This window comes from Ammodytes marinus (assembly GCF_949987685.1).
Source record: "Ammodytes marinus genome assembly, chromosome: 1".
Taxonomy (NCBI): domain Eukaryota; kingdom Metazoa; phylum Chordata; class Actinopteri; order Uranoscopiformes; family Ammodytidae; genus Ammodytes; species Ammodytes marinus.
In genome coordinates, this window is record NC_137230.1 from 29,849,134 (window position 1) to 29,865,305 (window position 16,172).

The following is a 16,172-nucleotide window of genomic DNA, read 5'->3' on the forward strand; positions in this document are numbered from 1 at the left end:
GAAATATGTCAGGCCTTCTTTTTGGATGATTGATTGATCATGGAATAAAAAAATCCAGTATCTCAAAATATTAGAATATTACATACAACCAATCAAAAAAAGGATTTATAATACAGAAATGTCGACCTTCTGAAAAGTATGTTTATTCTAGATTAATTTCACTTCATGTGTAATGAATCTAGAATATATTTAAGTTTAACTTTTTGAATTAAATTACAGAAAAAAGGAAATTTTCATTGATATTGAATTTTGTTTTAGATGCACCTCGAGATAGTTATAAGTACAAAGTGTATTTATTTGACCCACATATGCAACGTCATCTGCCATAGATATTCAATTGTATAAATATAGCCTGCAATATGAACAGACTATCACATACATTATTATAATTGATATAATTTCAACTTAATCTAATTATAATTAAGTTAGTTATAAATGGTTCAAATTAAATAAAAAAAAATAAGAACTATTTAACTAAATGACAATGTAGTCTTTTATGTGGTACTTTAAAAACAGGCTAATGAAAATAAAGCTGTGCACAGAAGATCAAGGAATAACTGTTAAACACCTTGATTTCAGATCGGAGTGACAGCTAACTGAACCAATCAGGCAACAGAATAAGTTTATCCTTTACGTTTAGCCTGGTCCCGACCAGGCTAAATGTAAAGGATAAACGTAAAGGATGGTAATTTATGTCCCTCTGCTTTTATGCAACCGGATCATGGCTAACGCAAGCCAGGATAACTGAAATATCCTAGGTTAATCCCTTATCTAAGGGTGTATTCACACATGCTGTGTTTAGTTCGGTTGAAACAAACTCAGGTGCACTTCCACCTTCGGTGCGCATCTTTCAGACAGGTGTGAATACAGCAATCGCACTCGGGGGCGGACCAAACAAACGCTCCGAGACCCAGCTGAAGAGGTAGTCTCGATGCGCTTCAAAACGCACTCTGCTGCAGTTCGTTTGTGGTGTGAATTTGGCCGGACTCGATCCGACCCAATTGCAGGAAGCACTGCGCCTTTTCTTTCTTTTCTTTTTTAATAAATCGCCATCAGCTTCACATTATGGGAAAGTGTTGTTGTCGCCATTGTTAGGAAGATTAGTTGTGGTTTGACCGGGAGCCCCGAGCGAAAATATTACATTTGATAATGATGCGTGCGGATCAGCGATCAGATGGAGAGGAGCGTCTCCCGTAGCCTACAGTGCCAACAGGTTCACGCTGCGCTTTGCATGAAGTGTGTGTTTTTATTGTTCTTCCCAACGGGACCGTCAATACTGTCCCCGTGTCAGTTTGGTGCTGAACTGCGCCGAACTGACACCCAGCTGATACACAGCTTAATCAGCTGTGTTTCAGTTTGAGCCTATTCTTCACGCGAGTCGCGCGTCCAGCAGCAAAAATACAGTAAAAATTATGTTTCACATCGTAGGCTAGAAGCCACATAACGTGGCATTGTCATAGGGCTACACATTATAAACATATGAAACAACAATAATTAGATTTTTTTCTTCTTTATTTATAGGCTAGATGTAGGCATTTTTATTATTTTTAACTCCATATTATATCAATGATAAATTCGCAGTTTTTACTTCGTTCTTCCTGCTTCTCTCCACCCCAGAATGTCTGTCCAATGAATGAATGACCTTAGATCACGTGTGGTTTTGCTTCGTAATGCTGGTTCACTTGCAAAAGGGGCAATATGAAAGTGGACCACACCAAACAAAAAAATCCAAATTCTATTTGGTCTGGACCAAAGCAAGTGAACTAACGGACTTTCCATGTGTGAATACACCCTTAGTTTTATGCAACAGGCCCCAGCACTGCAAGTGTTGCAAAATAATAATAAAAATAACCAAAACTATAGGCTACTAATTTGTAGTTAGGTAAAAACTTAACTAAATACATTGGCCTTTAACTTTGGATTTTGTTTTTAAAATGGGTTGATTGACGATCACCCAGCAAAGACCACCAGCCCCCCACCCCAGCCACTCTTTCTCTACCCAGTGTCGGACAACTATAAACGGACAGATGTTACGTGTAGGGTTACGGCTGTAAAGACCATTTCCTCTTCAATGTCACCTGCCAACAACTCCTTTCGAGTAAGTGGTGTTGTGACTGACATGACAACACCGAAACATTCTATCCTTCAGTCTCACACACCGACACACACACACACACACACCACCCTGTACAAAGAGAATTCATGCATGCTCTTCTCTCCACTCCCTCTTTGGTCTCTGTGCAGCTATGAAACTTAAGACAGAGGAACACAACCAGAGGACACAAGTGCACACACACACACACACACACACAGACACACACACACACAGAATGGCCACATCTGCACCGCACTGTTTCCACATGATCCCCACACTGTAATTAGATCAAGTTAACACACAGATAGCTTCATAGACACACACGGTCGGCCCACTTTGCTTTTGCTTCAATTCAACTGACTTTCACACACAGAGACACACAGATTCCTCCAGGGCATTCCAGGCCAATGGTGCTTTCTCGAGGGAAAATTGGTAAATTGCTGAAAATGATAAATACGTTAAAAGTTCAAACAACATTGGGATGCCACAAACTATACAGATTCAACGCTGCTGAATGGGGCTATTCTTATGCGTTTATCTGTGCTTCATTGTGAGCCTACTTTTTCTCATGGTCACACACACACACACACACACACACACACACACACACACACGTCTGTCGTTCCTGCTGAATTGTGAAAAAACGCTCTCTTCCGCCAGACATTTAAAACTGTGCCTCCCATAAATTCAATTCTACTGCTGTGTTAAGAAAATGTGGCTTAAACACCGTAAAATTTCACCCCTGGGTTTTTACGACCCGACTCGCTTTAATTCAATCAGTGTAATAGAACTCCGAGTCACATGGGCGTCCACTCTCCTCAGTGATGCATAAACACACACCTATTTACTATGTGACCTATTCAAAAGGTAATTAAGCCTGCACACAGAGTTTTAGGGTATTTCAAAAAGCAAAAATAACATGATACTAACATAGTTCCTTTGCTGAGAAAATGAACCTTGCGTTTGCTGGGAATTAGTTCAACCAAAAAACGGAAGAAAATCCTTTATTTTGGTATTTGGGGAACTGAGAGTTGGCACCTTTTCTCTGCTGAATGTGCTCTGTCCTGTTCATTGGAGTTACACACAACTGTATATCAATAGGTGATTAAGCAAAGCAATTCATTATAAGGTCTATAAGTAAACTGTGTAGTTCCCAACATCTTTGGCTTGTGTCCTTTACAACAAATCAACCTCCATGCACAATCCCCTATCACAGCATGCAAAAAAAAATCAGCAGTTAAGAGTTGAGCTCATCAATGCATTTTGGCTCAAAAAGGGTCATGTAAATGCACCTGTTAACTATTCATGTCAAACACATTTACATTTTAGTTTACTTTGTATCCATTGTATGATAGTGTTACCCCACAGGTCTGGAACTGTTGGTAAATCAAAGGTGAAGAATTGTTGTCATGGCATTATTTAGTCTAGTATATCCTACTGTAAGACTGACTAAATTAATTCATTTGAGATAGAATTTTTGAAAAATGAATGTTGGAAAGAGCTGAGGCAGTATAGCAGCCAGGACTATGTGACTATCTATGTGGGAATAATATGTGGGAGTTATAGCTGTAGCATTCAATGGCTGTCCCCCCCACAACAATAGGACTCTTTATGAGCTCTGCGATTACCAAATTAAGTGGAGTGTGTCCAGGAGGATCGATCAGACAGTACTAATGGATTAGCAAGGTCCAGCTACATGCTCTGATATCTGTCATGCTGCGGCCATGTGTCTCCTTAAATAAGGAATGTAGCGAGATATGTGGCGAGCAGAATCACTGAACATTTAACTGGCAACAGATCAATAACACTTAGCATCCCCCCTCTCCCAACCCCTAACTAGCTTAATGTGACAGAGGAAGACTGATGGAGAACGGATATCCACACACACACACACACACACACACACACACACACACACACACACACACACACACACACACACACACACACACACACACACACACACACACACACACACACACACACACACACACACACACACACACACACACACACACACACACACACACACACACACACACACACACACACACACACACACAACTCTAAGAGGCTTAGGAAGTGTCAAACAAAAGGGCAGCATCTGCTTTCTGCTGTATGAGCGAGGAAGGAAAAAGGGAAAAAATAAGACCCCCACCATTGACATTGCACATCAATACACACAGGAGTGTAGAAGACGAGTGGTGAAGATCTCCTCCACTTGACAAACTGACATGCTCTGCAGGAAAAATACTCCTGTCTGGTTTGTGCTGCCAAGACTTCCACCCTCCAGCCAAACGCCGCCCGCTGCCAAAAGTCACTCAAGCATTTTCTCTGCACGCGGCTTACACAACGCAGAGCTCCCTCCTTTCAGCTCCCGCATCAGAAATACTAGCCCGCCTGGGCCAGTGACCCATTCACTGTTTTCACTGGGTGATGATGGGATCCATATGGGCCCAATTATAGTTTTTCTTTTTTTTTTTTTTTACTATCATAGACTTTATTTAGGCAGGAAAAAATACTGCCTGAGCAACACTAGCAAGAATCAGTGTCATGGGCTTACACACACATTTTGCACCATGAGTTGCCAAGCACAACCACAGTCTGGGTTGTTGTGGCTGGAGTTTAAAAAGGTGGCGAATGCTTGTTGTTGTCAAAATCACTTAGTGTCAAAATCAGTTAATATCTCCTTGTGATCCGATACCTGTCCGTTTTGTGCTGAAATAAAATCCAGGGTTAATACACAGCCTAGGCTCTGTAAACTGGTATGTTGTTTGCTAGCCTTTGTTAGCCCCCTTTGTTAACATGCCAGTGTACAGAGCCTAGGCTGTGTATTAACACAGTTTGTTTTAGAGCACACACACAGTACCGACAGAGGACGGATCGTGAAGAGCCATTCATAAATTTGACCAAATGTACATGGAGCTCTTGATTTTGGACAACATTGAACTCTGTAGTTTCTGTATTGGATTTATCTTATCTGTTTATGTTCAACGTGGATCATCAGTACCATCTTCAAGTAGTTTTCTTAAGTTCCAAATTGGGCCAGTTTAGAGGGAATGAAAGAGAGAGTAAGAGAGGAAGATGGCATGAAAACAAGAAGGAAAGTGAACTCACTGCATCCGTCCTCGTCACTGTGGTCCCCGCAGTCGTTGTCTCCGTCACACTGCCACTGGGCGGGGATGCAGGTACACTCCCCGAACGCACTGACCGCACACGTGAAGTGGTTCCTCCCACAAGAACACTCTGCGCTGCCCTCAACTCCTGCACACACACACACACACACACACAGAGGAAGACATTGTTAGAAGATATTCAGACATGTTCAGGTTAAATGACTTGTTTGGGTAAGTATATAAGCAAATAGGGATTCTGACAGGTATACGGAAGTTACAATCATTTTCCTGCTGACTAAAGGTGATGAAGTTTGAAATATGCAGGTGGACTCATTAAGAAGTCTGTACAATGGAACAAAAGTAGAGAACTTCACCTAGCAAATATGTCAACGAGCACAGATGAAATCAGTTCAACTGAGAGGCTTTTGTTAATGAATGGATCTATGGACTATCAGTTCAAAACAACACCAGTTACTGAAGGAATTTCTGAGATGAGAGAGATTCTTTTGGTGTCCTCCATGTACTGCTTTGATAACTCTTAGTAGTATCCCTCTCTACAGCAGAACAATGACAACACTGCCACATGTATACCGCCTAATAATACTAATATATCTCAATGGCAGTTCAGTCAGAACATCAGCCTTACTCCTGCCTGCTTTGTATGAGGAGGTTCAATAAATTGCCCTTCTTTCTGAGCTGCCTTCTGCTGTGCAGCATCTGTCACTGCTCCAAAGAGCTGTGTACTGCAAACTACAGCCCAATACACTCAATACAGCTACACACACACACTATGTCACCAAGTAGAAATGAGCCTTCACAAACCTTCTGGCCCTTGGTCATTATACTGCAGTTTATGTGCAAGTGATTAATATGCTTTTCCTCAAGTCAATTGTTGCCATTTTCAAAGAGAGCCACAAACATGCCCGGGTCTTAATGGGAATGGACTTCATTAAAGGAATCTCTCCCGTCAAAACATAAACATGTGTGTTGAATGTGTAACAGAAAGAGGGATGGCCTTATGACCATGCGTAAACAGCTGTATGGTCGCAGGTTATTTCAACTCCTCACGGTGGTTTTAGAAGCATGTGTAGTTTGTGCATGTGTGAAAATGTACTGCCATGTTTCCAGAATTGGAAATTTTGTGGTAAGTAGGACAAGCTTATTTTTATAGCTATGCAAAAGTGATTTATTTAGTGAATTTCCCCCTGAAGGCTCTCAAAAAGTTTGTGAGCTAAAAATGCATAATTTATTCAGTCAATGTATCTGCCTGATCTTAAACAATACAAGTGTCTCTCAGAACAGGGAAGTGCCATAAAAGCTCAATCTTACTTAGAATAATAACAACAACAGCACTAACTTCTATAGCTATATCTCTTACTGGGCCTTTAAAATGGCCCATTTTGCTTATACTGTATGCATACGTACAGAGACAAACAAGTTGTCCCAAAATACAAACACACACACACACACACACACACACACACACACACACACACACACACACACACACACACACACACACACACACACACACACACACACACACACACACACACACACACACACACACACACACACACACACACACACACACACACACACACACACACACAGGCTCCATACGTTCACTCTGCCCTCATTTCTCACCACAGTAGAGAGAAACTTGGTGTCACCACATTTATAGACGCATCACAGCAAATCACGACCAGGGGAGGAAATAAATAAAGGTTTGAGTGTGTGTGTGTGTGTGTGTATTTGTGACGGTGTGTGTATTTGTGACAGTGTGTGTGTTTGTGCGTGCGGTTCCTGGCCTCCTCACAAAGGCATCAGTCAACCCAGGAGGGCCTGGCAGAGAGAGCTCAGTAACCTCCAGATCCCTCCCACAGCACTAAATTAATGGCCTCTTTCTTTTCATTCCCCTCTCTTTCTTCTCATTCTTGTCTTTCCACCATCCCCTCTTCACACTTCCCCTTCAGCTGCCTCCCTTCTTTTCTCCTCTTCCCCACTTTTTCCCCTCTCTCCGTTTGTTTCCAGAAGTCTCAGTTAAACGGGAGGGAAACAGGGGATGGCGTCATACCAGTCTTCCTGTCTTTAAAGTTGCTTTTCTTATTTTCTTGCGATCTGTAGTTCCTATGGTCCTTGTACCCCGAGGGCATGCTGTTTACCCCCAGACAGACAGAACAGAATAATCACACACAGGTACAGTTTAAGGCCTGTGTGTGCGTGTGCTTGTGCGTGTGTGTGTGTGTGTAAAGCAAAATTAGAGTCTGCGAGTTGGAGCAGTAGTTGTGTCAACATGAAGCCACATCAAAGGCTGTACATTTGTCAAACATGCTTTAAAAAGCAGAAGCCACTGGCTCCGAGCTGAGTCCATATTTCAGAGTCAATCAAGACAAAAAGCTGGGCTGCCAGAAAGCAAAACTTATTTTAATACAATAATAGAATATCTAATAAGTATATCTGCATAAAAGGAAAAGTGAGGGAAGAAGCAACTTTTCCTGACTAACGCAACATAGATTATCTTTGTTCTAGTACCAATATTGTGTAACAATAATGCATCCCACCTCTTATAAATACTATATTGACACATATATACAGTATGTGATATATATTGTCATATATAAGTCAGTAAAAGAAAATTATTAAAAGTGAATTATGTGCATCAATGTTAATACCGTCCCTAAGGGGCAAATACTTGCAGACTTTCGGTATGTTAAGGGAGGGAAAACACTGCATTGTTTATTGGCAGTTGGCTCATAAAAAAGAAACATTGATTCATAGTATTGTTACGTTGCCATCAAAAATAATCACAAAGTCTAAACTTGTAGCAAGGAAGCGAAAAGATCCTGCAGTTAACCAATGAGACTGATAATGACGAGTGCAAGATAAACACACAGATAATTGGTTTGAGCAAGTATGAATGTGTGTCTGAACAGAACTGCCATTATACTTAAGTAAAGAGACAGTCATCACCCCTTACTAGATTATTATGCAAGTCAGTGCATAACAATCTAGTGTGAGAGACACAGATTTACACACACACACACACACACACACAATGCAGCAGCAGCCAGGCCTGGTAGCCCGGAGCTTTCAAGAGCGCCGGCATGACAAGCCTCTGATGCATCACACAGATTACAGATCACATGCTGGGCTGTTTTGTAGAGACAGTGGATCACTTTGAGCTGGAAGTGCAAGTTTAGCAACAACACATTGTCCAGTCTATTGGACTATGTGTAATTGGAGCAAGTACAGTAGAACCACCTGAGCTGTTAAAAGAAACTCTGCTTAATACCAATTAACTCCCTGAAACTGCCGAGTCAGGGAAAGAAATGAACACAACCGAAGAACTTTTCTGCACCTTTTTTCATAGCTGACTTTACCTACAAAACCCTTCCAGCAAAGCCAATTTGAAAAAGTGTGTGTGGTCTGTACTGTTTGGATTACACACGGAAGGTTCTTAGTTGCAGATCAGCACAGGTTAGCATTAATCAGGGAATATGTTGGTTTGCCGCTTTTATCCCCTGTGCTAAAACCACTTGCTACTGAAACTGAACTAGTGAAAATCTGCTTATTTTGTAGATTCGATAGGTTGAAACTCTTGATTTCTTTTGCACATTAAATCATAAATATCACTATATCAAACCCACGGAAAAAGCCAGGCAATCAACGGATTCCAACCCGCTGAGAATAGAGTAAAGCCCCTGTATCAACCCGTAACAGGTGATGCAGACTGACGTGTTGAACCCACTCGTCAGTCAGTCAGACAGACATACAGACAGACAGCCAAACCCTCACTTCACATCTCGCTGCCGGAGGCGGGCGTGTGAGCATGTGAGTCAGAGAGAGAGAAACCTCCAGTAGAGAAAAAGAAAACAAAGACCACCAAAGATTCCTCAAACTGCTGGTTACTCCAGCCTGAAACTGTCTAAACAGGCCTGGTGTGCAACGAGACAGGTGGTCCCCCCCCAAAGGCAAATAGAGATGAACCCGCAAACCCACCCTGACACAACTCCTCCTAACCCTGACCCACCTACAGTGGCAGTCAGCTCCGCCAAAAAGCCTGTGTTCACCAACCAAACCAAGCCTATAGCCAGAAGCTGCCACGTCTAAGGAGTCTCAGATCTAACCAGGTGGCATTCAACCACCTCAAGGTTTACCATTTTCACAATTCGCTGTTGCTAAATAGTTAAATGACGAGCGTGAGGTAGTTGAGGAGAGAGAGAGAGAGCAGACAGGGCCAAAACACACAATGGTAACCTAGCCCCGGAGAGCGGGTGGCCGCACGCTTTGAACGATGTCAAAAGGCTGCCAGTTAATTAGGCGTGGACCTCCCCGGAGACTACCTGGAGGGTCGGATCTGCGTCTTTTTTTTCTTTCAGTGTGGGATTGTGGACCGCTATAAAAAAAACGGGGGAAAGTGGGGGAGTTGAGGAGGGGGAGAAAAATGAACCATCTCTTGACAATGTGAAGGGTAAGATGATGGGGGCATGATGGAGGGAATGAGTCAAGCCTTTTGTCCATCCCCTTGTCTTTCCTGCCATCCTTTTCCGTTGCTGGTGTCTAGGCTGTAAAAGCGCCTCTCACGTCGGAGAGACAGCTGCATCTCAGCGTGTCAGTGACTGTTCAGGCCGAACCGTCCCCAAACCAGCTGCTTTGAGCCGCGCAGCACGGGCGTCGCACGGCGCTGCACAACCAGAATGGACACAACATGGCGTCCCATCTTCGCCGTCTTGGAAACAGTGTTGGTCCTCCATGTGGGACCGCTGACAGCACTATACGCCTGACTGATCACGTACACAGAGGAATGGCTGTTCACCTGTAACAACTGTCATTCATCACCAATCACACCCAACACATAGGACTGCAACAGTATTTTGGGCTTTCTCCATAATAAAAAGTGGGACCCTCCCTTTTGCAACATGTTTCTCGAGCAGAAAAGCAAAGTATATCTTGTGAGAAGCAGACTCCCAGGTATAAACTCATAGAAGTCATGAGGCTGATGCAATGTTTTCACTTTAAATAGGATAGACTCATTCTTTCGGTAGGTCCTGCCTTCTTTGGAATGGATGGAATGGTCAATTTAACCATGTGTTGGTTTCAAAATCACAGTCTGTTTTTACAACTTTACAAAGTTTGGTCTTCTCAGCCCACAATGTCGAAACTTGACATTTCAAGACATTGTATCAGTTTGACTTTCATCCAATTCATGTCTGTAACAAAATAAGTCAGAAAACATGTTCTAGTCTTTGGAATTCATTCTGTTAGGGCGATCAGAGAACAACCGAAAAGCCTTGAATGGGCTAATTGGACACGTTGAGGTTGAGTAACTAGCAGACACACTTCAGAACGACAAAAATAGAACTCTTGGATTGACACAATATGCAATAAATAATGTAGATAAACAGACTAAATGAATCACAGGCATCAACACAAACGTGGAAGGGTGAGACTAAACACGAAAGTGATGCATAGCAATGCAAGCAATTGGTGTCATTTTCAAGGAAAAACAAGGTTTTCTAATATTAAAAGTCAGCTCAGCCAACTGTTTCATTTGAATCCTGTACCTCAGTCTCACACATTCAGATTGGGTTGTCATTCCATTAAAGTCAGACTAACAGAGAAGACATAGTGTGACCAAACAGCTAATAGCTTTAGATTCTAATGAAATGATGTTCACATGAAACTGATCATACAAAACGCTCGCTGTTAAACACAGCTGAACATCATCCATTGAAAATGTTTGAACCACAATCAGATGTGAAAGCCTGCCGTGTGTTCAGCTAGCTTATACTATCTATGGTTCAGCCTCACTGCCGCGGGTCGTTTGTTCTCATGCTTTTTATGCCTATACCAGACTTTTTTTTACGAGGAAAGACTAATTTTGTGTCTTGTGATATGTGGAGAGCTGTAAAAAAAGGCAACACTTGAGAGCCGTTTCTTTCTGCTCCAGCACAGTGGTCGGTTGCCGTCTGAAATCAGACTAATGTACTACAAAACAATTCCTGATTTACACATCAAGCGCAGACATGAAGCAACATTGTTGTTCACTTAGAAGTTCTGTTTTTCTTTCCACGTGTAGAAATCCAAATCCAATATTCTCTTTCCCCTTTAGCACTGACAAAATAAAAAGTGTTGGCTACTAAAAGCACTTCATGCTCCAGTTTCTTCAATGACTTGTCCCTGGCTGTCAGCCGTTTTGGTCCTGGGCTGGTCGTGTATGGTGGGTTTCTTTCTGTCAAGCCTTTGTTGGTGAAAAACAGCTGCCTGAGCTGCTGAAATCAAGATTGATGAGCGTAGTACGACTGAACTGTAAAGTAAATGTACCATGAACTCCCCAAAAAAAGGAGCTTAAAAAAGGAAAATAATCTCACTAGTAAAAAGTGATATAAAATACTGATTGGGCAGAGGCATTGGCATGATCACTTTAAAAGATTGGATGCACCATTTCCCAGGCGACTGTGCCCTTTTTCCCCCCTGCATTACAACATATGGAAGCTCTAAAGCCGCTTCAAATGCTCAAGGAACACATTCACTGAATTCCCTGTGGTTACGATGGGGCTCTGGGTTACACTGAGTTGGCTTGGAGATGCCAAACAGCTCATCCTCAACAGCATGTTCCCCCTTCTCCGTCGGCTCATCTCCACCTACTAATTTGCCCCGTCGTAGGTTCAGGCCGCCCTGATGCGGCGAGATGCTAACCACAGCAGCACATGTGGAGTGGATGGAACGACGTGGAAGTGTGGAGGAACAACATGCATGAGCAGATGCTAGCATGTACTACTGTTCAACCGGACGGACATGTACTGAATATGTATCATTTTCATATCTGGCTTCTGCGCTCCATCCAGTATGTGGAGGAAAAAGTACCAGACAAACAAGTTCACAGTTGATGCCAAATCCTCAAAGCATTGCTGAAAATCTTCCTGGACAGTCCCGTCAACACCAGCTCATCCCTCTGGTCACTCGCACATAGAAAAGAAACACACACAAGAGTGTTTGGAATGGGCAGCAGTTGGTCAGCAGCGGGGTTCTTTTCACGCCAGCTCATCTCAGAGACTTTCATTAAAAACTCTGCAGTCTTATCACACTGCAGTGCTCAATCACTTTCTTCTGACGTAACTCAGCAGGAGGGTGTGTGTGTGTGTGTGTGTGTGTGTTTGTGCGCTGTTGGCTTGCCTTCAAGGCCAAACCATGCCAACTCTCACCCAAACTGACCTGAGTCTTCATTACAGATCCTCATTTCTGCACATATGCATTGTGTGCAGTATTGCATTCAAGCTGATTCAAGGACAACCCACACACACACACACACACACACTTTGCCAAGTCATTGCCATTAGCTAAGTGCGACCCAGAAGCATATGAGAGTATGCTGTCCTTTATTGCCTTGAAATGAGCGAAACAACATAATTACACGCTTAGTGATATATCATCGTACTGCTGCTGAGGGTTAAAAATAAAAAGGGCTATGAGATGAAACAGAGGGGGAATGAAAGGATAGTTCTGCTATGGAGCTGTATACAGTACACACACACACACACACACACACACACACACACACACACACACACACACACACACACACACACACACACACACACACACACACACACACACACACACACACACACACACACACACACACACACACACACACACACACACACACACACACACACACACACACACACACACACACACAGTGCCATCATCCATGGCTGGCCAGCAGTCTCTCTGAAGTCAGTTCAAAGATAACACTGACTTGGCCAGGGATGAGTGGATGGCTGCTGGTCGGGCATGTGGGCTGGCACTGGGTGGAAGGGGTGTGGGTGAATACATGCGAGTAAGAAAAATATATGGAAAGAGGGCAGAAATATTTGTAAAATGAAAAAATGAAGCGTGTGCTTTAGTGTATTTTTCCTGTCATTTTAACAAATACTGAACCATCTTGAGATCATCTAAAATAATCTCCCCAAATCTCATTAACGTTCCAACGTTCAAAGCTGCAGCTTCCACAAATGTTTGCTTCCGTTTATCCTTTACCTCTCATGTTACATGTGTAACATTTCTGACGTATGCAACACACTGTTTGTACTAGCACACAAAACACATTAAGCATGTACTTTAGGAATGTCTCTAGGTGAGGCAGTTTCTTTTTATCATTAATTTATTGTTTGCTTTTTGTACAATTGTATATATTTTACCGCATTGTTCAATGTGCTTAATTGATTTGCATATAACCATGTGTAATATTAAATCATTCATTGTACAAGAATTAGCTTCAAAAAAAATGTATTTGCGTTAAATAAAGCATTAATTTAACTGACTAATGAGAATCCTAGCTCTGTGTTACAGCCAGTGTCTAATCCCTTGATCTTTGGACCAAAGGAAATGCATCAGGTGGAATACAACCAAACTTGTTTGTAGCTTTGTGAGATCTGTCTGATAAGTAAACTGGTTAACACCGGTAAAAGTATAAAATAAAAATCCCCTCCAGCTTGGCAGACTTTTTACTTCCTTAAAAATAAATACTATTTTGAAGATCTATGGCAGATGAAGTCAGAGTTTGGATGGCTGTGTCTTGTGTTATGCCATGTGGTCTGTCTGGTCACAGGACCATTAAGGGGTTAAGGAGGGAGAGGGGCGAGCGTGTCGTACTACATTTCATTTTCCACTACTGTCAGCCCTTTGTGATGAGTCTGGCAGCCACACACTGTACTTATGTGGATTTGGGACTCAGTGTGTGTGTGTGTGTCAGTGTGCGAGAACACCAATGTGTACAGTGAATACATCATGTGAATGAGGGAAGGGTTCTAAATTCTGATCAAAGAGAAAAGGCATAAAAGATCCCTCACAAATACGTCCATGTACTCCGTTGAAGGATTTAATGACCAAATGTGAAAGTGGACGACCGCTTTTGAAGAAGAAGCCTTAGTTCAGAATGGAGGCTGTAAATGGGGCAGACGGCTGAGTGAGTGAGGGAGTTGGTGCAAGGCAGATGAAGAGCAGCAGGTCTGACTGTCATGAGCCAGGGTTGGATGGCTCCTGTGGCGTTTTTATGAAGTGTGAGTGAGAGAGTAAAAGCTATCAGCATGGAGTTAGAGACGAGGGCTGAGGAGGGCAAAAAGAGACGGACAGAGTGAAAGTTTGGTCTATTTGTTCAACGGCCGCTGAGGCAGCAGCGTGAACGTCCCACTAGTGAGATGAAAGGGATGCCTTGGAGAGAGACAGTTCCAACTAGGGCTGGGTATCAAACCGCAATACGTTTTTTGTACTTAACAAAAAGGTTCCATTTTGCAGATTTACACTGACTATTAAAAGTTAAAATACGTGGTCTTGTTCAAAGCCGTGTTGACTTTTATTTTTGTTCACTATTTCCAAATTAAAAACTCACCATTTATTTTTTTAGGGGGTTCTTGTACCGTTTCTTGTGTTTGGACAACGTTTCTCATTCTTGAACTTTGGTTTATTTCTTAAATGAAAAATAAAAAGTTTAACAACAGAAAATCAGTGTTGTCTCCTGCATCTACACTTTAGCATCACTGCATAGTTACAGTACAATGTTAGACTTTGAGCATTTCAGTGAAAGTACTTATTGGCTTTCGTATGAATAGGATTGCGTGCATGTGCACAGACGCCTGTGTGTGTGTGTGTGTGTGTGTGTGTGTGTGTGTGTGTGTGTGTGTGTGTGTGTGTGTGTGTGTGTGTGTGTGTGTGTGTGTGTGTGTGTGTGTGTGTGTGTGTGTGTGTGTGTGTGTGTGTGTCAGGCCCTGCAGTGTAAACAGGGAGAAGCTCTGAGCTCTGCCTCTGGCTGTGAACACTAGACTTGCTGGGTAATGTGCTGAGTGAGCACTTGGTGTCCAAGCTTGCTCTAATCCACAGATTGTCTCTTTGGCCAGCTGACCACTCCTCCACCCCCCCCACACACACACACACACACACACACACACACATTCAGAAATCCTCACCATCCCAGCTTCAACCCCCCAAAACAGGGGCCTCTATCAGGGATACACGGATCAGAGCTTCGGCTGAGCCCAGAGCCCATGTGGTCCTTCCTGGAAAGACTATTTTTCCATTGGACAACATCATATCTGTTCACATTTGGAGAGGGGTCGCTCTGCTTTTCCTAATGTTTCTTCTACCTTTCCCCCCCATTAAGAAGAGGTTTTGAGGAGAGTTCCCTTTATTTGTGGGTCTAAGGACAGAGGGTGTTGTGTTATGTACAGCGTGCCAAGAACCCTGAGGCAAATAATCATTTGTGATTCGGGCCTTTATAAATAAAACAGACTGTACTTGATTATACTGTATCAATTCTGAAAATCCCATAATCCAATTGTACCTTGTCTCTGTGAATGTTTGGTTTAACACTAATCATTATGTAAACTTACAGACAAGCACTTTAATGACTTAAATCAGTGTTTCTGGGTCCATATCCAGGTCCCGACAGTCCTGCTTATTTTAACTGCCTAGCTTTGCCCACACCTGAATATATAAAGTAGAGGTTTTAAGCCAGTTGAGAGTGATTGCTTTGCTTTCCAACTCTAGATTGGCTGACGGGTTGGGAACAACTGGTTTAAGTCATTTATGAAAGAAAAACAATACTAAACATTATTTTGGTTCCATCCAGCTGGTGAAATGAAGTGAGTAGTTTCTACTTTGAACTCCTTCATTCGTTTGCAAACTGAATTACTTTTGGTTTTTATTTGTAAATCAAAATTGAATCAGATTCTGCAGGTCAGTGCCAACATCAAGACCAAAGAGGGGCCATGTTTCCATGTATCCTGGTCTGTTGGAGCAGGGGACCTCACTCACTCAGCTCAAATGAAAGTAGTTCTAACCAATGGAATGTAAACATCATTGTGCCTGAACCAGAGAGTCCAGATAGGATAGAATTACAGAACAAATGAAACGGAGAACGGTGCACAAAAAATAAATAATAATTGGCTGTCTTCTGG

The 16,172-nt window shown here is 42.5% G+C and overlaps 1 protein-coding gene across 1 annotated transcript in view; it reads right to left on the bottom strand.

Annotated features, from left to right (window-relative positions):
* Nucleotides 1–16,172, bottom strand: part of lrp4 (low density lipoprotein receptor-related protein 4) — a 110,453-nt gene that overhangs the window by 59,330 nt on the left and 34,951 nt on the right. Inside the window, exon 2 of the mRNA XM_080025984.1 lies at nt 5,213–5,359. Within this exon, the coding sequence (XP_079882110.1) occupies nt 5,213–5,359 (147 nt within the window). The remainder of the gene's footprint in view (nt 1–5,212; nt 5,360–16,172) is intronic.